The 24264-nt window shown below is 49.2% G+C and overlaps 1 protein-coding gene across 1 annotated transcript in view; it reads left to right on the plus strand.

Annotated features, from left to right (window-relative positions):
- Positions 1-21417, plus strand: part of LRRC75A (leucine rich repeat containing 75A) — a 107269-nt gene extending 85852 nt beyond the window's left edge. The window contains exon 4 of the mRNA XM_069873989.1: positions 19750-21417. Within this exon, the coding sequence (XP_069730090.1) occupies positions 19750-20329 (580 nt within the window). The 3' untranslated portion in view covers positions 20330-21417. The remainder of the gene's footprint in view (positions 1-19749) is intronic.
- Positions 21418-24264: the final 2847 nt, after the last annotated feature.

Below are 24264 nucleotides of genomic sequence, written 5' to 3' on the forward strand. Positions count from 1 at the left end.
CCAGAGCAGAGGGACCAGCAGGGAGGGAGGGGATTCTGCCCCTCTGCTCCGTTCCATGAGACCCACCTGGAGCCCTGTGTCCAGTTCTGGAGTCCTCAGCACAGGGAGGACATGGAGCTGTTGGAGCGAGGCCAGAGGAGGCCATGAGGTTGATGATCTGAGGGCTGGAGAACCTCCTGTACGAGGCCAGGCTGAGAGAGTTGGGGTTGTTCAGCCCAGAGTGGAGAAGGCTGCAGGGAGACCTTAGAGCAGCTTCCAGTGCTGAAAGGGGCTCCAGGAAAGCTGGGGAGGGGCTCTGGATCAGGGAGGGCAGGGAGAGGATGAGGGGGGATGATTTTGAGCTGCAAGAGGGGAGATTGAGATGAGATTTTAGGGAGAAATGTTTTTCTGTGAGGGTGGGGAGGCCCTGGCCCAGGTTGCCCAGAGCAGTGGTGGCTGCCCCATCCCTGGAGGGGTTCAAGGCCAGGTTGGATGGGGCTTGGAGCCCCTGATCCAGTGGGAGGTGTCCCTGCCCATGTCAGGGGTGGGACTGGATGGGCTTTGGTTCCCTTATGATCCAAACAATTCTATGATATTGAAGTGCCACCTGGGTAAGTGCTACAGGGCAAGCTGTTATGTTGGAAGGGGCTTTAAGGTTTTCCATTGGCTCACTCTGCAAAAATGAGCCCATAGGCTGTTCATTGCCTTCTGAAATTCATCTGGATTGCTCCGGAATATAAAGCAATTAACCCAAGCCACACAGTGCCATTTTTTTACCCTCACTGATGAATCTTGACACTGTCAAATGCTTCAATTGCCGTGGCTGTTCCCTCCTCAAGCAAATGAACCGAGATCCAGAAGTACTACAAAATATCCTAATGGAGAAAAAAAAATATGCTAAAGTAGAAGAAAAATCCTAAAGTAGAAAAAAATATTCTAAAGTGGATAAAAACCATGCAGTGAGGCTGGGATGAGGTGATTTACAGCAGCAGGACATCCCTTCCTACCTCCGTGCTTTTCTGAGCTGCTCACACTCTTCAAGCTGAGCCACAGGCTTAAAAGCTTCAGGCAGTCCCAAACACTACCTGCAATTTAAACCCTCCATTTCGAGCCGCCCTCCTCCTCCTCCTTCCTCTCCCCTCCTGCACTTGGACTAAGGAATAACCCAGTAGTTTCGCTCCCCTTGGAGGGATCATCCATCTTGCTTCCTTGCGCTTAGGTGCTTTGGGTCCCATAAATATGTTTTCTACTCTCTTGCCTGATTAGAAAAGGCCTTGGACTGTGAAAAGTGTGATTTTCTTAATTTCTTTTTTGTAAATAATTATTCTTCCACTTCCTCTGCTTCTGAGGGGATTGGAAATTAGATTTGCTTTTGACACATGGCAGCAATTATTTGAATCTGTCCTCACACCGTGGGCTGCGGAGCTACTAGAAACTGTTACAGACTCATAGAATGCTTTGGGTTGGAAGGGACCTCAAACCCATCCAGTTCCACCCCTGCCACGGGCAGGAACACCTCCCACTGGACCAGGGGCTCCAAGCTCCAACCCCTCCAGGGATGGGGCAGCCACCACTGCTCTGGGCAACCTGGGCCAGGGCCTCCCCACCCTCACAGCAAAACATTTCTCCCCAAGATCTCATCTCAATCTCCCCTCTTGCAGCTCAAAACCATTCCCCCGTCATCCTCTCCCTGCCCTCCCTGATCTAGAGCCCCTCCCCAGCTTTCCTGGAGCCCCTTTCAGCACTGGAAGCTGCTCTAAGGTCTCCCCACAGCCTTCTCCTCTCCAGGTTGAACAACCCCAACTCTCCCAGCCTGGCCTCGTACAGGAGGTTCTCCAGCCCTTGGATCATCTCCGTGGCCTCCTTTGGCCTCGCTCCAACAGCTCCATGTCCTCCCTGTGCTGAGGACTCCAGAACTGGACGCAGGGCTCCAGGTGGGTCTCACTGAGGGGAGCAGAGGGGCAGAATCCCCTCCCTCCCTGCTGGTCCCTCTGCTCTGGATGCAGCTCAGGACATGGTTGGTTTCTGGGCTGTGAGCACACATTGCCAGCTCTTGCTGAGCTTCTCACCCACCAGCTCCCCATGTCCGTCTCTTCAGGGCTGCTCTCAGTCCAGCCTCTGCCCAGCCTGTAGTTGTGCTTGGGATTGCCCTGACCCAGGGGTAGGACCTTGTGCTTGGCTTTGTTCCTACAAGGAACAAGGGAAATGAGGGAATCAGCTCCTGAAATAGTTAAGTCCCACACACATGGGTTTCAGAGAATCACAGAATCACAGAATAACCAGGTTGGAAGAGACCCACCGGATCACCGAGTCCAACTGTTCCTACCAAACACTAAACCATATCCCTCAGCACCTCGTCCACCCGTGCCTTAAACACCTCCAGGGAAGGTGACTCAACCACCTCCCTGGGCAGCCTGTTCCAGTGCCCAATGACCCTTTCTGTAAAGAACTTTTTCCTAACGTCTAGCCTAAACCTCCCCTGGCGGAGCTTGAGGCCATTCCCTCTTGTCCTGTCCCCTGTCACTTGGGAGAAGAGGCCAGCACCCTCCTCTCTACAACGTCCTTTCAGGTAGTTGTAGAGAGCAATGAGGTCTCCCCTCAGCCTCCTCTTCTCCAGGCTAAACAACCCCAGCTCTCTCAGCCGCTCCTCATAAGGCCTGTTCTCCAGCCCTTTCACCAGCTTTGTTGCTCTTCTCTGGACTCTCTCCAGAGCCTCAACATCCTTCTTGTGGTGAGGGGCCCAGAACTGAACACAGTATTCGAGGAGCGGTCTCACCAGTGCCGAGTACAGAGGGAGGATAACCTCCCTGGACCTGCTGGTCACGCCGTTTCTGATCCAAGCCAAGATGCCATTGGCCTTCTTGGCCACCTGGGCCACTGCTGGCTCATATTCAGTCGGTTGTCAACCAACACCCCCAAGTCCCTCTCCTCCAGGCAGCTTTCTAGACAAACTTCTCCTAGTCTGTAGCACTGCATAGGGTTGTTGTGCCCCAAGTGCAGGACCCGGCATTTGGCCTTGTTAAACCTCATGCCATTGGTCTCAGCCCAGCGGTCCAGCCTGTTCAGATCCCTTTGGAGCCTCCCGACCCTCCAGCAGATCGACACTTCCACCCAGCTTAGTGTCGTCCGCAAACTTGCTCAGGGTGCACTCGATGCCTTCATCCAGGTCATTGATGAAGACATTGAACAGGGCTGGACCCAGCACTGAGCCCTGGGGACACCACTTGTCACTGGCCTCCAGCTGGATTTCACACCATTTCCCACCACTCTCTGGGCCCGGCCATCCAACCAGTTTTCCACCCAGGAGAGTGTGCACCTGTCCAGGCCAGAGGCTGACAGTTTCTCAAGCAGAATGCTGTGAGAAACTGTGTCAAAGGCTTTGCTGAAGTCCAGGAAGACCACATCCACAGCCTTTCCCTCATCCAGTAGCCGGGTCACTTTGTCATAGAAGGCGATCAGGTTAGTCTGGCAAGACCTGCCTTTTGTGAACCCGTGTTGACTGGGCCTGATCACCCGGTTCTCTTGCATGTGCTTCATGATAGCACGCAAGATCACCTGTTCCATGACTTTCCCTGGCACTGAGGTCAGACTGACAGGCCTGTAGTTTCCTGGGTCCTCCCTGCGGCCCTTTTTGTAGATGGGCACAACATCAGCCAGCCTCCAGTCCAGTGGGACTTCCCCAGTCTTCCAGGACTGTTGGAAGATGATGGAAAGGGGTTTGGCCAGCACATCCGCCTGTCTTGGAAGTCCTCCAAACACCCAGTGATTTTTTGTCTGTTCTAAAGCTACTGCTGCCTTTGTCCCTTTTCAGCTGGTGAGGGACAATTTGCTCCCTTGCCCGAGCCGGCTGCTGCTCCTGCACGGGCTGGGCTCCTGCCACTGTGCAAAAAAGGCAGCTTTCTCCAAAGCGTTGATGCCCACCTAATTACCAGCCTACCACAGCAGGGCTGTTCCCCCCGGCTATCTTTCCCAATTAGGAGAATCAAGCTTTATGATGAAGCTTTGATAGAGGCTTTTAGATTTTTTTTTCCAAGCCTTTTCACGTTGTGCATCGTTAGCAGTGGTAAATGAAGGTGTTTAGTGAGCTCATCCATCACTTTGCTCAGGGCTCCAAATCGCTGTTGGGTCAAGTTTCCACCTCCTGTGCCCGCTGCTGCTCTCTTTAAATGAATATAATCCTTTAAAATACAAATGCAGAGGAAATCGGTGATAGGAACACTGGAAACACTGCTGGTCCTTGCTGCTGTGGGGAGAACAGCTGGAGCAAGGTTTTTAGCACAAAGGTTTTGGATGGTGGCAGGTGGCCATCAACCTTTTAGAAGGGGCACCAAGGTGTATTGAGGCTGGATTTGGGATGTTTCTTTTTTCTTTGCATTGCTGCAGGGCAGGCAGGAGTGGGGAGAACCCAGGTGAGGATGGTTGGAGCAGAGAAAGCTGCGAGCCATGCAGATAGGAATGGTTTAGTGGCAAATAAGAATGGTTGGACTCAATGATCCAAGAGGTCTTTTCCAACCTGGTGATTCTATAATCTCCTCATAAGGAGGAGTAAATAAGGTTGGAATAGACCTCTAAGATTGTCCTGTCCAACCGTCAGAACAACTCCCCCATGTGTACTAAAGCATGTCCTGAAGTGCCACAGCTATATGCTTTTTGAACCCCTCTAGGGATGGAAACTCCACCACTACCATGGGCAGTCTCTGTCAGGGCTTCACCACTCTTTCCGTAAAGAATTTTTAGCTGATATTCAATCTAAACCTCACCTGGCTCAACTTGAGGCCATTTCCTCTTGTTCTGTTGCTTGTCACTTGGGATAAGAGGCCAGCACCCACTCCACCACAACCTCCTTTTGGGGAGTTATAGACAGTGATAAGGTTGCCCCTCAGCCTCCTCTTCTCTAGATAGTCACTAAATGCAAGCGGTGGGGTGCAGGTCACAGCAGGGCTGTGATGAAGCAGCACAGCAGCTGGCGCAGCTGGAGCTTTCCTGGCGTGGGCTCCTGCATCTCAAACCCAGCTACTCACAGCTCTGGTTTTCAAGTTGTTCATAACCAGGCATTTCCTGGGGAGCCTGAGGTCCCCACACACCCCAGGGGTGACCCAGACCCAGACTTGACTCATCCTCTTCCTCTTTGACACTTGATCATTAGATGTGGCACAGTCCCCTGGCTCATCGATGAGGGAGTGGAGAAGAAAGCCCCTCCTTGGCCGTGGGCCAAGCATCTCACCACTGCTCAAGAAAGTGCAGAAGGGTCTTTTGCATCTCAAAAGGGGTTGGTTGGCACCTCCGAGAAAAGGGAGACTAAATTGCAGAGTGCAGCCCCTGCCCGTGTTCACTTCTCAGCTTTGGCTTTTGCATATCTTGCCAATGCATGGCAGCCTCTGTTTTGACACATGTCAGTCCCTGAGGAACGGGGAGTGTGTTCAGCCCCCAAGACTCATTTCTTTTGTCTAGCAACATGCAGCCCAGGGTGCCAATATGCTTTGCTAGCTGTTTCACCCTCCCCTTGTCCAGAGTTAGCACTGGATTGGGGAGTTGGGGGGATTTTGGGAGAGGAAACCATCCTCCTTGCGTGCTCACTCTGTCGTGAAGGTCACTTCTCACCTTGCTGTTGGAGATGAGGATTATTCCTTGGCAACAACTTGGCTAAGAGGAATGGCCATCTGGAGAGTCCTCTCCTCTGTTCCCCTGGTTAATCAGCTATGGGTCATGCTGCCCACTGAGCGCTAAAGTGTGACTCCTCATCCTGGAGATGATGAGTTGGAGACTGGGGGGGAAAGAAATAGGTACGTGTTCACATAATATGGACAAATTACTTACCTTGGCAGGATTTGTTGTTGTGCTGATCTCTCCATCACTTGTTTGCTTTTAATAGCCACCTTGGAGCACAGTGCCCTGAAACCTCATCGTGGATGGGAACAGAAAGGTGAATAGGAGAAGGCAATTGTTCGTAGTTTTATTGACAGCTGGCAAGAGCTTTTATCAGAAAAGCAAGTAGGTTCTACAGACAGTCTGGGCTGATTAAGGGAAGGTTCTTGTGGCTTTCCTACTTCTCTGGCAGAATTTGCACTTCTGTGGGGACTCAGGGAGCTGGGCAGCATGGATGATTTGCTGTGACGAGCAGCTGATCATAGAAACATAGCATGGTTTAGGTTGGAAGAGACCTCAAAGCCCATCCAGTTCCACCCCTGCCATGGGCAGGGACACCTCCCACTGCATCAGGGGCTCCAAGCCCCATCCAACCTGGCCTTGAACCCCTCCAGGGATGGGGCAGCCACCCCTGCTCTGGGCAGCCTGGGCCAGGGCCTCCCCACCCTCATAGCAAAACATTTCTTCCTAAGATCTCATCTCAATCTCCCCTCTTGCAGCTCAAACCCGTTCCCTCTTGTCCTGTCCTTGCCCTCCCTGATCCAGAGCCCCTCCCCAGCCTTCCTATGGACAAATGACTTGAAATATGAAATGCCTTTTCCATTATGCTCAGCTGAAGAGGCAATCCTGGCAGCTTGTTTCACCTCTGATTGTAGCTCCGTTGTCATTTTCTTAGGGAAGGTGGATGCTGAAATCCCCAGCGGCAGCAGGGAAATCATCTACCAAAAGCAATGAAGAGCTGGGCTAAGTGTGAGTTCTAAATAGGAATAGGAATTTTGATAGGAACGGTTGGACTCGATGATCCGGTGGGTCTCTTCCAACCTGGTTATTCTGTGATTCTGTGATTCTGTAAATGTTCTTGGGGCAGTTAGAGGCAAATCATTGCCTGTTTTCTTCTGTTTGGCTTTGCAGCCCCAGGAACGGTGGGGGCTGCTTTCTGCTGACCCCAAGCTCATGGCAAGGGTCTGCTAAAATGAAATAACTGTGTGGGAGGGTAGCAAAGCAGCACAGGAAAAGGAACCTCTAGGACACAAATAAAGCAGGTTCAACCCCCTGCTCCAGTGAGCAACTTTTTGCTGCACTTAAAAAGAGAGCAGGACAGGATACTGTTAAACCCTCTCATTGGAACAGAATGTTATAAAGCTACAAAAAACCCATTTTGAAGACACAAGCAGGGAATTAGTTGTGGATCAGGTTGTATCCTGTTATTCCTCATTTGATGGAAGCTGAGGTTACAATGGTCGCTCTGTGCTGCTGTGCTGAGTAGGACCCATTATTTTCTGCGCACACCAACGCGAAGCAGATTGTGTCTCCCGGCGCAGGGAAGGCTTGAGGAAGCAGTCACACACTGGTCAAGTCTCATTAGCTTTAAACTGTCTAATCCCTAGGGAACTCATCCCTCTGTATCGCGTGCCCCTGCGGGGAAGCAGGATGGTGACAGTCCAAGGGCTTTCTTGGCCAGTGCAGCACTTGTTTATTGCAAGTCACACGGAATAGAACTTTTGTGGCTCAATAGATAAGCAAATTGTGAATAAAAACTGATAGCAAGCATCAGGTGAAATGCATTCACCTCGGTTTTGCTCATGCAGAGGACACCTTCTCCCTGGGCAGCTCCTGCTGAGCGCCCTGTGGTCTTTCTAGATGCAGGCAATGAGAGCTAGGGGGTTTCTGACCCCCTGGATGTGGTCAGAGGATGTATGGGATTATCCATCCTCTGCCCCGCATGAGGGAAATGGTGTCCCCCCCAAAACCAGCTGTCTGAAATGTGTCTGCTGTTAGACTGAAACAGAAGGAGGTGGTTTCCCTTTGATCCACCTAGGAGAGCATCAGGACCCATGTCATGATTCAAACCTTCTCTTTGGACACAAGAGGGGTCAGGATGGTGATGGGAAAGGCAGGGTTTGGGCTTGAAATGGAAGATGTGCCAAGGACTGGGGGGGTGAGGGGAAAATGGGGGTGATACCAGCTCCTGGCCCAGGAGAAAATATCTTCCTAAGCCATGATGAGGGACAAGTGGGGATCCAGGAGCCGGGTGGGTGGCTGCGTGCCGTGCTCTGGCTCTTATCAGAGCAGCACAGGCAATAGGGACCTCTGCCTGCCTAAACTCTTCCAAATGTGATCTGTGCTCCAATAAAATAAACAGTTTAGGGAAAGCGAAGCCCCAGGCACACGCTTTGGCAGCTGATCCCTCCCTAATTGCAGGAAGAGCAGTTGGGAGAGGGTTTCTTTTTCCCTTTGGGATGGTTTATGATGAGAAAACTGAGCTGGAGGATCAGAGTTGAAGCTTCCCAAGCCCTTCACCCCACTGCAAAAATCCTGTTCTCTTCCTCTTTTCACTGATGGAATTCAGACTGTTTCAAGGAGCAGGAAGCACCGAGAGCAGTCCTGTTCATCCGCAAATAGGCAAGATGTGTTACAACTCATTTCTTTGTCTCTCAAATTTGTGTCAAGAGGGACAAAGAGGGCGCAGCCACGTTCTCTCTCCCCAGCCAGCTTGTGGGGTCAGTTCTTGCAACAGTAAGACAAAGTGGTGACAAAAAACGAAGGGTGAGGCTGAAATGAAGGATTTCAAGCACTCATCCATCCCAGTTTTGCAGAAGGGGCTGGAGCCCCTAGCAGCGCTGCCTTGCTGTGCTCCATCCATCCCCACCATCACAGCCCCTTTCCTTTTTCCTCCTCTTCCTTTCAACTCACCAATTTGGAAGAGTTTTAAATGTTTTGGCAACAAATCAAATTTCTTATGAGCAATTTCCTAGTGATCTCTCTTCCTATGGCCTCTTTCTTTCAGATGCTGAGAAATACAACCCAATTCAAAGGTCCTTTTTTCTAGTCAAGCCAGAGCATATCAGCTTCGTTGCTCATGTAAATTGAGTAGTTACTTGGGTATTTTTAATAGACTCAATCACAAAAGTGTCTTTTCAAGAGTCTTTTTGTCCTGTGTTAGGATTGAAATAAAATCATAGAATCATAGAATGGTTTGGATTGGAAGGGATCTCAAAGCCCATCCAGTCCCACCCCTGCCATGGGCAGGGACACCTCCCACTGGATCAGGGGCTCCAAGCCCCATCCAACCTGGCCTTGAACCCCTCCAGGGATGGGGCAGCCACCACTGCTCTGGGCAACCTGGGCCAGGACCTCCCCACCCTCACAGCAAAACATTTCTTTCTAAGATCTTATCTCAGTCTCCTCTCTTGCAAGTCAAAACCATTCTCCCTCATCCTGTCCCTGCCCTCCCTGATCCAGAGCCCCTCCCCAGCTTTCCTGGAGCCCCTTTCAGCTCTGGAAGCTGCTCTAAGGTCTCCCCGCAGCCTTCTCTTCTCCAGGCTCAACAACCCCAACTCTCTCAGCCTGGCCTTATAGAGGAACAATCTCTTATTCTTGTACAATTCTCTTCCAGGAGGTCATTTACAGAAGCAACAATCCCACCATGTTGTTTTCTTTTCAGTTCTGGATTGTTTTCCTCTTGGCACTTGTGCAAATTGCCTTTTTTGCAAATGCAAGTAATTAATGGAGCATCCGCTGCAGTTTCTTATTACGCTGGAGAGGAGTTCATTGGAAATATTCCAGCACAGTTTCTTTATAAGAAAATGCAGGTTTCTTGAGAGCAAAATGTATCATAGGTAGTAAAGTATAAATATATTTCATTTTGGGGTGGATGTGGAATGGAGAGTGGAGGATATTTACAGGTTTTTTTCAATAAGTTAAATAGAGTTATAATTATAGCAAAGCATTTTGATGGATCCCAAGTGTGTATTTTTAGCATTTTACTTAGCAGGAAATTAAAAACAAATTGGGAAAAGTCCCTGTTCTTGTAACACATCGCTGGTGGTTCTCATACAGAGCAACCACCATCCCTTCACCCAAGGTTTGAATCCAGACTCGTTGGCTCTGGGCCATGACGAGGAGCTGGCTGTGCGGTGTGCAGATGAGAGCAGTTCGTCTGCTTAATTATCCCTCCTGGAGAGACTGATCAAGTTGCTTCTTCGGATAACGGTACTTCATTTTCCTAGAATCTTGTTGGTTTTAAGGCTGTAATTGGATCCTTTTACTAAATACCATGGAGATGCCATGAAATGATGATGCAGCAGCAATCTTGCAGCTGTAGAGTGTTGAGAGCTGCAGGGAAGAGCAGTTTTCTTGGCTATGGGAAGGATCAGGTGCTATTTTGGTCCAGCCAAGACTTGTTCTGGGGTTTAACCTTATCACTGGACCTTATCTAGAGGTTCCAATCGTAGGGCCCCAAATATCTTTGGAGAAGGTACTCTAGGATATAGTTTAGTGACAGATAGGTATGGTTAGACTCAATGATCTCAGAGGTCTTTTCCAACCTGGTGGTTCTATGATTCTATCCATCCAGTAGTCTGGGTTTGAGCCCCAGCAGCTGGACCTAGATGGTCTTTCCTTGATGTCTCAGCTAATGGATCTGGGACTTCTACTTGGCGAATGTTAGTGGGTCAAATTTATGTAGTTTGGACGGAAAGCCAAAAACAGTGCACATTTTTTCCCCTTCATTTCAATAACTTGTTCAATGTGTCTGGTTCCTTTTTGCATACCAGTATTTTTCTCCTCAGCTTCCAAAGTCAATGCAGTCTTCTCACTTCTTGCAGCCCGTGTGCTCACGAAAGACGGTGCAGAAGCCAGTCTCTGCCTGCAGCTTCTGCCCAAGCTGCCTGACGTTCCTTCTCATGGTTTTCCCATCTCCTCTGTGCAAGCACAAGGTTGAGGCACGTCAGCCTTAGAAAGGGACTAAATACCACATTGCCAAGATGTTTAATCCAAAGAAAAATCCTGTCCTCAGAAAGATGCTCTAGAGGGGAGTTAGAGGCATTTGGGGAGTTGTTAAAGTAAATTAACCCACCCATCTGCAAACAGGCACTCTTCTCTCTTTCTCCTGCTCTCTGTTTTCTTCCTCTATGCTCTGTTTCTCCCCAAAGAGACACTGCATCCAAAATACCGTATCCTTCCCTCCACACACACATTATTTTGAATATTAGGCTGCATTTAGAGCTAGATCTGGGTCTTCAAAGTCTGAGCACAGCTGTCCAAAGCCACTGTCAGGGCTCAGATAAATCAGCCTGTGTGATGTACCCAGCAGAAGAGCTGAGGGCCGTGCCACGAGTAGGACAACTGATGGCAAGGTGACTTTTCATCACTTACAACATTAAGGATGGGGAAGCATCCTGTCCCCTGCAAGGTGGGAATCCCTCTACAAGGTGCAGTTTGTGGGCTGTCTGTGTCCTGTTCTGAGTTTGGGATGGTGTGCTGGCTTTTAGGCACCCAGGGCTGGGGGACAGTGCTCTCTAGTGGATGGCTCTTCGTCAGACCGGTCAAGATGAAGGGGTTTAGGTGATGGAAAGGTATAAAAATTACTTTTTCTTGTTATTTGTATCACAAGCTTTTAGAGTTTAGAATGTGTGCGTACTGACTTCACATCGGCATGGAATAATTTAGTAAAGACAAATAAATCAAAGATGCTTGACTTTATCTCACTATGATGGGAAGGATTTCTTGATGAAGACGTTTCTGGTGCCAATGGTACTGTCACTGCGGCTGAAGCTACAAGACATGTGTCAGCCCAGAAACCAACCATGTCCTGGGCTGCATCCAAAGCAGAGGGACCAGCAGGGAGGGAAGGGATTCTGCCCCTCTGCTCCACTCTGTGAGACCCACCTGGAGCCCTGCGTCCAGTTCTGGAGTCCTCAGCATAAGAAGGATATGGAACTATTGGAGTGAGTCCAGAGGAGGCCACGGAGATGATCTAAGGGCTGGAGAACCTCCCGTATGAGGCCAGGCTGAGAGAGTTGGGGTTGTTCAGCCTGGAGAAGAGAAGGCTGCAGGGAGACCTCAGAGCAGCTTCCAGAGCTGAAAGGGGCTCCAGGAAAGCTGGGGAGGGGCATTTTAAAAGGGTCTGTATTGATAGGACTGGGGGCAATGGCTTAAAAGTGGTGGGGGAAAGATTGAGATTGGACATTAGAAGGAAATTCTTCAGAATGAGAGTGGGGAGGCCCTGGCCCAGGTTGTCCAGAGAAGGGGTTGCTGCCCCATCCCTGGAGGTGTTGGAGGCCAGGTTGGATGGGGCTTGGAGCCCCTGATCCAGTGGGAGGTGTCCCTGCCCGTGGAACTGGATGGGCTTTGAGGTCCCTTCCAACCCAAACCGTTCTACGGTTCTAGACTCGTGGGTGCACAGAAAGCAGTCTTCCCATCAAACACCTCATGGCCTAAGCTTTGTGCCTGGAATCTGAGAGGAACAGGTCTGTGTAGCTTTTTGTGGAGCCAAAGAAAATTCTATGGGATTTGGAAGGGGAAAGCATGTAAACAGAGAGCTATTCCTGGAGCAGCCCGTGCACTTGGAGCATGCAGAGGAGGTATCGCTGCAATCATCGCACATGCAGAGACCAGCACCATGTGATGCTGGGGATCCTGCTGCAAGAGGGAAATGTAGAGTGAGCTTTAGCTTTCCCTCCTTATGCTCTTAACAAGATGCTTTAAAAGTGTTGTGCTGGATCCAAGAAACAGCCCAGTATTTAGTCTCACCATGACAGCTGGAGGTGCTGTTCAGGGATGTGATTGCCACTAAGCGTGTCCAGCAGCCACTGTTACTTTATAAATGGCCATAATGGTGGTTCAGCCTGGAGAAGGCTCCAAGGAGACAGTAGAGTGACCTTCTAGTACCTGAAGGGGCTACCAGAAAGCTGGGTAGGGACTGTTTACAAAGGCTTGGAGTGATAGGACGAGGGCAATGGGTATAAACTGGAGAGGGGCGGATTTAGGCTAGACATAAGGAGGAATTTCTTCACCATGAGAGTGGTGAGACACTGGAACAGGTTGCCCAAGGAAGTTATGTCTGCCCCATCCCTGGAGGGGTTCAAGGCCAGGTTGGATGGGGCTTGGAGCCCCTGATCCAGTGGGAGGTGTCCCTGCCCATGGCAGGGGGTTGGAAGTAGATGATCTTTAAGGTCCTTTCCAACTCAAATCATTCTATGATTCTATGAAGTGCTTACGGATATGATTTAGTAGTTGACAGGTGCCGTTGGACTTGATGAGTGCAAAGGTCTTTTCCAACCTAGTAATTCTATGATTTTCTATGATAATAAAGTTAATTTTGAGGTCAAGGGCCAAGATTAGGAGCAGATCCCAGAGGTGGCGAGCTCCAGGCTGAGCGATCCTCTCTTTCTGCCCTCCCAAAGCCGAGGGCGCTCACTGGAAAGCAGTCTGGGAGCTTGATAGTAGGGGAAGGCGATTATCACCAGGGCTGGCTGGGCTTCATGAGATGAAAACTGCAAACCTTAGCAAAACAGGGTATGCTCCTGGAACAAGAGACCAAAATAACCAATCCCCACTGGTACTTTCCCTCTTAGACATAGGAATTTCTTATGTGTTTATTAGTAAGCCCTAAAGGGGCTTTGCAGTTCTGTGTTTTAAAATCCTCTTTACCCTGAATCTCTCTGAGGAGAGGAGTGAAATCTTTCCAAGCTGTTAATTTGTAAAGGCAGTGAAAAACAAAGACTTTAAACTACGCTGTTAATGAACACCTAAACCTTTCTGTAGCCATAAACTATGGGATAAACCCACTAATGAATAATCACAACAGTGCACACACGCGGGAATGTCGATGAGTAAAGGTTGAGAATGTAGTAAAAGGGGAGCATGAGCTCTGGTGGCCCAATATCTTCAGACTCTACTGGCTGCTGTAGCCCCCCCATCACTGGGAGCCTGTGGAAAAGCTGGGGAGGAGCTCTGGATCAGGGAGAGCAGGGACAGGATGAGGGGGAATGTTTTTGAGCTGAAAAAGGGGAGATTGAGATGAGGTCATAGGGAGAAATGTTCTGCTGTGAGGGTGTTGAGGCCCTGGCCCAGGTTGCCCAGAGCAGTGGTGGCTGCCCCATCCCTGGAGGGGTTCAAGGCCAGGTTGGATGGGGCTTGGAGCCCCTGATCCTGTGGGAGGTGTCCCTGCCCATGGCAGGGGTGGATCTGGATGGGCTTTGAGGTCCCTTCCAACCCAAACCATTCCATGATTCTATGAAGAAGGAGAATGTTGCAACTCCAGCTCTGAGCTGGGCTCTGTCTACGTTATTTTTTAATTCACCTTTCATGTTTTGATGAGTTTGGTTTGGGTTTTTTTTTAAACAAAAGAGGGGGAAAAAAGGAAAATGTTCACCAGGCAGGGTCACAAACCCGCTAAAAAGATTCTTTTTTGAATTTAACTTGGGAAATGTAGGCCTTTCCTTGCTGCTGGCATAAATAGAAGCATTTTTGCTCTGGGACCATGATGCCTCTCCCTGGTTTAAATAAAGAGCAGCTGCAAAACACTCAGACACAGGCACACGCGTGTGTATTTTTATATCCCTCAGCCTCCTGACCCAGTCTCTGGACCAGCTAGTGCCTCTCGGGGCCCCATGGCCATTGCTGTTCAGCTGCTCCCACAGGACCAAGCCATCCTGGCTCCTGGCAGTGGAGCAAAAGGGTCCTGTAATGGTGAATTGCAGAATTTCTACCCTTGTGTTCCAGGACGTGAACTCGCACAGCTTTTATTTTAAATCCTAACATGACTTTTGATGTTCTCAGCCTCAATAGCGCCCTGTCCACTCGGGACCTCCCACAAAGCCTTTGATCTCGGAGACATCCCATGGCTGGAGCTCAGAGGTTAATCTCAGCTTTGTGTACAAACTCCTGCCTTTTACCCGCTGGGAGTTTAGTCTTTCAGCATCTCTGTGTTCACACATTGAGACACGAAGAAAGACCAGTCTAGTCTCATCTTATCTGTTCTATCCATCCTTATTATTAGGGAGGGCAGGGATAGGATGAGGGGAAGGATTTTGAGCTGCAAGAGGGGAGAATGAGATGAGATCTTATGAAGAAACGTTTGGCTGTGAGGATGGGGAGGCCCTGGCCCAGGTTGCCCAGAGCAGTGGTGGCTGCCCCATCCCTGGAGGGGTTCAAGGCCAGGTTGGATGGGGCTTGGAGCCCCTGATCCAGTGGGAGGTGTCCCTGCCCATGGCAGGGGTGGGACTGGATGGGCTTTGAGGTCCCTTCCAACCCAATCCATTCCAGGATTCTATGATTATTACACACACAGTATATATAAATTAAATACATAAGATAATATATAGACACATTTGTCATCTAAGCTGAAAAATTCTATTTTCTTGGCTGTGATCCTTTTTTGAGGCTGGGGGAGCTTAACCCTTTTGTCAACATTATTACTAACAGAGCACATTCATTTGCTGCATGGGTTTGTATTCCTTCCTTCCATTTACACATCTATTCCACTGTTTGACTTCATGATTTGAAGTAGGAGCAGAGACTGAAAAAAAAAGCTACTTTGATACCAGCAGTATTTCAGGAAAGTCTCTCATCTCAAGATATTACTTTTTTTTTTTTTTGAAGACTTGTTATCTTCAATAATTTTTTGCTGACATATTCAGCAACAGTTTTCTCACCAGTGACAGCGTTTAAATTTCATCCTGTAGCTCTTCACTCTGTGGGACCGCCTCTTCATTTCTGGAGCTATTCCTTTGACCTCAATAGCCCAATTAGACTTTATGGCATGACACATTGGCATCTCATGTCCCACTTTGTGCAGTGCTTTAGTGAATCATAGAATGGTTTGGGTTAGAAGGAACCTCAAAGCCCATCCAGACCCACCCCTGCCATGGGCAGGGACACCTCCCACTGGATCAGGTTGGCCAAGCCCCACCCAACCTGGCCTTGAACCCCTCCAGGGATGGGGCAGCCACAACCTTCCTGGGCAACCTGTTCCAGGGCCTCCTCACCCTTATGGTGAAGAAATTCTTCCTAATATCTAGTCTAAATCTGCCCCTCTCCAGTTTATACCCATTGCCCCTCAGACTATCATTCCAAGCCTTTGTGAACAGGCCCTCCCCAGCTTTCCTGGAGCCCCTTTAGGTACTGGAAGGTCGCTATAAGGTCTCCTTGGAGCCTTCTCTTCTCCAGGCTTAATAACCCCAACTCTCTCAGCCTGTCCTCGTATTAGAGGTGCTTCAGCCCTGGGATCATCCTTGTAGCCTCCTCTGCACCCATTCCAACAGTTCCATCTCCTTCTTATGCTGATGATTCCAGAACTGGACACAATCCTCCAGATGAGGTCTCACAAGAGAGGAATAGAGGGGCAGAACCACCTCCCTCAGCCTGCTACCACACTTCTTCTGATGCAGCCCAGAAATGCCATGAATTTGAACCAAGAGGAAACCCTTTTCTTTTCATATTAATATTCTTGATTGTGGGAACATTTTCTGGTCTGATGAATCAGATCAGATTTGCTGCACGCAAAATAGTTGTTGGTTCAGCGTAAGTATTTATAAATCAGCATCCTGCCAAAGCGTTATCTGGGTTGGGTGCATGGTTCTATACCCAATCCTATCATTACAGAGGTCAAAACTCCATGTATTGTTTCCAGCTGGGAAAAAATCTGTGTCTTCCCCTCTAGAATATCCTAATGTAACACGAGGATGAAGTGGGTGTAACTGATCCTCCGCTAAAGCTCGTAGGGATTTGTTTAATGCCAAGATTTTCCTACAGAGATTTGGGGCCATTCTGTGGCAAACTTTATGGTAGGGATAAAAGTTTTTACAGCTGTTTGTTAACATAGTTTCCTCCTCATTTCCAGGAGATGGGTCAGAATATCCACAGGACTGTTTTTATTAAATTGTGTTTGGGGATTGTTTGGTCTTTTCCCCAAGGGAGAGATTGAGCGTAGGATGTTTTATCCTCCAGGACAAGCACAGGGCTTCTCTGACCAGATATTCACATTTTCTCTGCATTTGATACAGGCTACAGATCGTCAGGGTGAAAAGGTTATTTGTACAAGATAACCAATCCTTTGCAGTAGGATTCAGCTAAATCCCTCTCAAGGGGAAAAGGCTAGAGCCCTAGGGAGAAATTCTCTTGTTGGCAGAGGTTGTATGTATGCCCTGAGGAGAAAAACAAATGTCAAAAAATACTGAATGCAGCTCAAAAGCAAAAAAAAAAAAAAGAGCTGTCCTAAAGTTATCCCTATTCCCCCTTTCTTTTCTCCTTGGGTTTTCTGAATTAAAGCCACAGTAAAAGGCCCACAAGAAGTTACACAAAGGCAGGCAGGCAGCATCACGCTGTTCCATCCTGGAGAAAACAAGGATCAACCGCTGAGTGTTTATGTTAGCCGTGCTTTTAAATCATAGCATCATAGAATCGTTTGGTTGGAAATGACCTTTGAGATCATCGAGTCCAGCCATACCTGTCCACTACTAAACCAGAACCCTAGCACCTTGTCCACCCATTTTTTGAACCCCTCCAGGGATGGAAACTCCTCCACTCTCCTGGGCAGCCTCTGCCAGGGCTTCACCACTCTGGCAGTGAAGAAATTTTTCCTTATATTCAGTCTAAACCTCCCCTGGCGCAACTTGAGGTGACTTCTTCTCCTCTGAAATGGTTATCACTTATTTGCAGAGACGATATTTCGTAGTAAGGTCCTGGTGTAACCAAGCTTTGGGCTTCCCAGACAGCAGAACAAGAGTAATTTAGGTTGGTTTCTTATTTAGTTTAGATGGGAAGAGTTTGTTACTGAGGCATCGCCTTGGCCCCAGCCTCACTAGACCTCACTCGTTGGGGCAACTTCCAAAAAATAATGCAGCAGCACATATTGGAGAGAAGTAGCTGCCAACACATGCACATCAACTGATATTTTTTTAAATAACAAATATACTATTTCATTGGTTTCTTTCCCAGTCTTGCCAAAAAATTAGCGGTAGAGAGAACCACGTTGAATTAATAGCTGTTTTTCTGCCCACGCAGAGGTTAAATGAGACCTTGTAAAGGGATAAGTATAGATCTTGCCAAATTGCTGTGGAGGTGTGTGTTTGAGGTTCCAGCTACTCCAGCAAACCACGAGCTGTCACTAACAGAAGTGCCACTGCCACAGCGGAATGGGTCTGCAGGGCAGAGGAGAGCTTAGTGAGACTCCAGATGTGATGAGCACCGGGATATTATTGATGTGCCCACTGGAGCTTGGCACCAGATCATTTAATAATCTTTGTTGCACTTCTTGCAAACCCCAAGCCCCTTGTATTAAACAAGGAAGAACATGAGTAGTTTTGTGACTGCCTTAAAAGCATTCTTGTTCTACTATTGAGCTGTGCTTGAGGACTGATCCCCACCTTGGTCAGTTATTCATAGAATCATAGAATCATAGACTCACCAGGTTGGAAAAGACCCACCGGATCATCGAGTCCAACCATTCCTATCCATCACTAAACCATGTCCATCAGCACCTCGTCCACCCGTCCCTTAAACCCCTCCAGTGAAGGTGACTCAACCCCCTCCCTGGGCAGCCTCTGCCAGTGCCCAATGACCCTTTCTGTGAAAAATTTTTTCTTAATGTCCAGCCTAAATCTCCCCCAGTGGAGCTTGAGGCCATTCCCTCTTGTCCTGTCCCCTGTCACTTGGGAGAAGAGCCCAGCTCCCTCCTCTCCACAACCTCCTTTCAGGAAGTTGTAGAGAGCAATGAGGTCTCCCCTCAGCCTCCTCTTCTCCAGGCTAAACACCCCCAGCTCTCTCAGCCGCTCCTCATAAGGCCTGTTCTCCAGCCCCTTCACCAGCTTCCTTCCACCCTGCCTGTGTTCTAAGCTATTCTCAACACCTTGCAAGGTTGTCTGGCTGTGCATTATTTATCAGTTAAGACTCAGCACAATTCTCCACTCTCTACCTGTAACTCCTCAGGGGAAAAGCCCAACGCTTACCAGCTGCCTGCACACACCCCGGATCACAAGCAGCTCCAGGCACACATCAGGTTGTAAAACATCTTACCATGCCGTGCAAGGCACATTTCAAACTAGATGCGCCAGCATTTGAGTTGCTGCAGCTGAGCCCAGGGGAGGTGGTGGGCTTGCTCAGTGGCAACGTTATTTCTGGTTTGCATTTTCAGCTAGAAAACCCAGCAGATGCTGGGCAGAACCATTCCCTGCCTCAGGCTGTCATGAAAGGCAAAACTATTTCCACCACTTATGCAGAGGAGACGTGTGAGCTCACCAAGTTGACATGAGCAATTAGCGTGCAGAGGACTCTTCCCACCTCCTAATTCACTCAGAATAATTCATTAGCAAAAAGTCCTCAGCAGCACTACAACAAGTCCTGGTTGTAGATCTGGTCTTGATTTGCTTTAGAAGATAAATTGACCTGTGAAACTCCAGCCTAGCTTGCACTAATGAGTCTCTGTAGGGCCATCATCAGGGTTAATTTATCGAAGGATCAATCTGTAGTGCCCATCTGCTTGGCTACTGGACTGAAGAGCCATAACAGGTCTAACACACTGGAAACACTAGATCAAGCCACCCAGCCCTGGAGGTGTTATTGTATATTTGTTGTCTTGGGCTAAAGTCATTCTGGTGCAGGTCCTTGGTTTGCCACCCATGCAGCTGAGAGGACAAACATGTGGCCTCCTGCACAAAGAGCTTCGTAATCAGCAGTAGGAGAAGTGTCACACCAGCACCAGCGATTCCTGTCCATCTGATCAAGGGCTTCTTCACCCTTTTTTGCACCTTTAAAAGCAGCTGGATGGCCTCTTTTATCCCAAGGGTTTGCAGTCACTGTGGAAATCTGCAGTTGGACTTGATGATCCAGTGGGTCTCTTCCAACCTGGTGTTTCTATGATTCTATGATAATTATGAATTATGCTTTTCTTGTTTCTGTCCACCTTCTATCAATAAACAGCCTTGAAATGTCTCTCTGCCCCCCAGCTGCACAGACACGCTCCTCACCTCTACAGAAGAGGAGGTTACCCCCAGCTGAATGTCTTACCTAAATATCTCATGTTCCTGCCCCCTCCAAGAGCAGCCAAGGAGCCCCAAGCGATGCCACCAAGCAGAGACATCTACCCACATTAATATCCCTCTCCTTTTCTTCCCTTTGCAGCTTGAAAGCTGTCCTGATGGGGAAGCCTCAGGACAACACAGTGGACTTGTCAGGCATCCCGCTGACGCTGAAAGACTTGGACCGTGTCACGTCCTACCTCCAGCATAGCTCAGAGCACATCGACACGGTGGAGCTGTGCTTCACGGAGCTGACGGATGACATGCTGCTGCAGCTCCTGCCAGTACTCTGCGTGCTGCCCCACCTCACCACCCTCTCCCTCAACGGCAACCGGCTCACCAAAGCCATCCTACGGGACCTCACCGAAACCCTGAAGGACCCCAAGAAGTTCCCCAGTGTCACCTGGATTGACCTCGGCAACAACGTGGACATCTTCTCCTTGCCGCAACCCTTCTTGGTCAGCCTAAAGAGACGATGCCCCAAGCAAGGCAACTTGCCAACCATTCTGGAGTTTGGCGAGGGTCAGGTAAGCGATATGGAGAGCCAGGAAGGCCTGGCCGAGAGCCAGGAGGACCTGCAAGCTGGACCAGGCAAGACGGACAACATAGGCTTGATGGACAGAACAATTGAGGCTGGGGAGCTCCCCAACTCGGAGCAAGGTGCTGTGACACCACAGACATGATGTCCAGCTCTGCGGGTCTTGAGTGGGCACGTTGAGCAAGGATGACTTAAATCCTAGACCTCTACGCTGGAGGTCCTGGCAGAGGGTCCGTTCACACGGTGGGATGCTTTGGGAGGCTGGACTGCTGCCTTCTTCCCTCATGATGAATGTCACCCTTTTTCTTCTCAAAGAACACAGAAAGGTGATGGCATTGAATACTTGTATTTTATAAAAGCTGGCCAGGTATTTTTAAACATTAGTGACGTGCTGTGCTTTTTAACCTCCCAAAATGCATCTCCAGGGTGGTGTAATATGAGGTTCTTAGAAGAGCACAAAAGAGGAGAAGAAAGGAGCCCAGACTTTGCAGGGAAGGGCTCCCTTCCCTTAGTGCTGGATCCAGCCAGGCCCCAGGAGCTCTCCCACATGTGATGGACAGACAGCGGTCACCCTGAAGAGGATTGCAGCCGAGATAAACCTGAAACTCCTTCCAATCCTGCCTGCAGGAGCTGCTGATGAATAGCAGATCTGCTGAGACACAACAGAAGTCTGATCACACACTAACCAGGAGCGTTTCTCTTAACATTGTGAGCCAGCCAGAAGGGAAAGCTTTGCTTTCCTGGCACAGAGCTAAACCCCAGCCTGTTGGGTACCTGGATGCCCCTCTTGCCCTCCAGCCTCACTGAAATCAGGCTGGCACTGGTGCCTGTTCGGTATTTATTCAGATGTAAAATCCAGTTTCCTACCAATCATGCTACTGTAATACATCCAGAGCTTTTAATGTGGCACCTGGAGCTCGCACCAGCAACGCTGGGAGTGCGTTTGGTCCGTTCTGGGGAGTAAGCTGCACAACGGGGAGCCAGGGCTCAGCTCGGCTCGATTGCTTTTGCTGATAAAAGAGATCACAATTCTGGATAGTGAATAATCCTGGGGTTCAGTCCCTCTAGCACTGCCACCGAGGGCTGGGCAGGCACAGCCGGCTGGAGGTGTAAAGTCTCAGAGAGGCTGTTGGGTCCCTTGGCTGTATCCACCGCCAGAAGTGCTTTGTTTCTAAAACGTTGTTTGGGTTTTTTTTTTCTAAGAGACGTGGGTTTGATTTCATTTTTGATGGATCACCCCAGAGGAGCAGCGCTGGAACAGGCACTTTGGCTTGTGAACCAGCGTTTCATTTGATCCTAAACCTGGGGGAGGGCAGCAGAGGCTGGAAAACTTCCTGTCCGTTCCATTCAAAGGACCAAACGTGACTCCCTTTGCCAAGGGGAGCCCCTTTCTGTCTGTTCAAAGCCCTTCCCTGACCAGCTTTACAGCATCGTTCTCCTGGCTTGCAGCAGGAACCCTCTGGCTTTGCTTCTTATGGGTGCAAACGCAGTCAGATTTTAGTTGTCTCTGTTCATTTAACATCCCTGCACCAGGAAGCTTTTTCCAGAGGGGCCTCATGCTGGCGGTGGTTGTTTCTCCTCCGTGTGCAAGTAGATAACTTAGAAGAAACTCTGCTACTCGTTTTAATCCGTTCGGCAATGTTCAGTATGATTTGCATGTAGCCAAGCCTTTTTCCTTTTTTGTTCTTTTTTCTAATGCGAACTCTTTCCAACAGGCATGAAAACACTTTGCAGTGAATAAACTGTTCTGTTTGAAATAAAGGAGCTATCCGTAATCAAAATAAATGACGATGTTTAATAAAGACCCAGTGTTGAATTTTATCTCTGCATAGGTTGAATTCCTGGCAAGAGGTACAACTGGAGGAGGGGGCAGAGCTGAGCCCTGCAGGTCTGGGTCTCCAGGGGGCTTCAAAAATCACTGCAGGTGGCTGGAGAAACAAATACCCCAATTTATGGGCTGAATTCATAGAATGGTTTGGGTTGGAAGGGACCTCAAAGCCCATCCAGTTCCATGAGCAGGGACACCTCCCACTGGATCAGGGGCTCCAAGCCCCATCCAACCTGGCCTTGAACCCCTCCAGGGATGGGGCAGCCACCACTGCTCTGGGCAACATGGGCCAGGGCCTCATCACCCTCATCATGAAGAATTTCCTCCTAATGTCTAGTGTAAATCTTCCCCCTTCCAATTTAAAGTCATTCCCTCTCACTTTATCCCTGCCCTCCCTCATCAGGAGCCCCTCCCCACATTTCCTGGGGTCCCTGCAGGTACTGGAAGGCCACTGTGAGGTTTCCCCGCAGCCTTCTCTTCTCCAGGCTGAACAACCCCAACTCCTCAGCCTGTTCCCATAGCAGAGGTGCTCCAGCCCTCGGATCATCTCCGGGGCTTCCTCTGGACCCGTTCCAATGGATCCATATCCTTCTTATGTTGGGGATTCCAGAACTGGACACAATACTCCCTCCCCACATCGCCCTGAGGAGCCAGTAGTACGTCCCTCATGATGATTTGTTAACTCAACATATGGGGATTTCATCAAGAGCAAGATTTCTCCTTGAAAGAAAAGTTACTCGAGCAATTTCTTCTATAAGAGGTCAGGCATTGGTTTGCTCAGTACTCAACACCAAACTCCCTTCCTTTCTGTGCACGGCTCAGGCCCTCTAAGTTATTTAAAATCAGAAGCTCCTTGCTTTGAGGTTTTTATTTTCTGCTAAGTAATTGCACCAGAGCCAGCTGTCCTGGACCTCAGGACCTGTCTGGACTCCCCCAGTTTGGCCATACAAATTCATAAACCAGAGGCACTTTGCATTTAAAATGCTGCATCATTTCTTGATTCTTTGCATGCTCAATTCCCTTACCAGCACAAACTCCCCAGGAGGTTGCTCCTGCCACATTTCCCCTCCAGCCCAGCTTCTACCTGCTGTGAAACACATTAATCACCCAGGAGATACTTAGCATCTCTCAGGCCCTTTCTGCAAGGAGTTGCCAGCAGCTCTCCAGCTCAGCTTTCAGGTGCAGAGGGTTTAATGCAAGGTTCAGTGCCTGCTACTGCCAAAGATTTGCTGTGAATCAGGAGAATCTCATCTCAGCCATCCCCCTCTGCAGTGAAAATGCTGAGCTTGGGTCCGTTGCAAGATAATCCAGGACTGCACCGCAAAGGACAAGCTTCCAGAGAAAGACTCCATGGCCCTCAACAATTCACCCCATGCAGATGTTGAGCTGCTTGAGCTGGCTCTGCTCCTCCCGTACAGATGGGCTATGCCAGTATCTCTGTGTCCAGCCAGGACTGAGCCATTCTGAAAGAGGGAAATAATTAGCAAGAGCTTTTTCTCGATGTACCTACTCCAGAGGAGGGCATGGAGATGATGTGAGGGCTGGAGAACCTCCATACAAGACCAGGCTGAGAGAATTGGGGTTGTTCAGCTTGGAGAAGAGAAGGCTGCAGGGAGACCTTAGAGCAGCTTCTAGGGCTTAAAGGGGCTCTAGAAAAGCTGGGGAGCTGTTGAGAGATGTTCAAGGCCAGGTTGGATGGGGCTTGGAGCCCCTGATCCAGTGTGAGGTGTCCCTGCCCAAAGCAGGGGGTGGAACTGGGTGGCCTTTGAGGTCCCTTCCAACCCAAATCATTCCATGATTCTTTATCTGTGCACGTTGAAGCATGCACGAAATTATTATACTTCATATCATAATTAAAACCTCCTAGCTCTAGTAGAGACTGTTACTCTGCTGTAAAAACAAGAGGGCTTTAACTAATCAGTCTCTTTCGTGCTGCGTGGATTAGGTCAATTAGCCATTTATTGCACTTCAAGATGATGATGATCCTGTGGGCTCAGTAAAGTTGGGTTTTTTAAGCAAGCAGCGTGAGATCGCTTCCCTTCCCAGCCCATCAGCATCAAAACAAGCTTGGAGCTCTCTCCACATATGATCAATGTTCCCTGTGCTATGCTGGGCTGCTTGTTCTGGTCAGAAGCTTTTCAATAGCCCTAGAAGGAGGATTTGAGCTCTGAAAATCACTGCAGTTAGAATACTAAAGTTTATGGAGTTAATTTGTTGTCAAAAGGAGGAGGAAATATCTACTATAAAATAAA

This window comes from Phaenicophaeus curvirostris, chromosome 21 (genome assembly GCF_032191515.1).
Source record: "Phaenicophaeus curvirostris isolate KB17595 chromosome 21, BPBGC_Pcur_1.0, whole genome shotgun sequence".
Taxonomy (NCBI): Eukaryota; Metazoa; Chordata; class Aves; order Cuculiformes; family Cuculidae; genus Phaenicophaeus; species Phaenicophaeus curvirostris.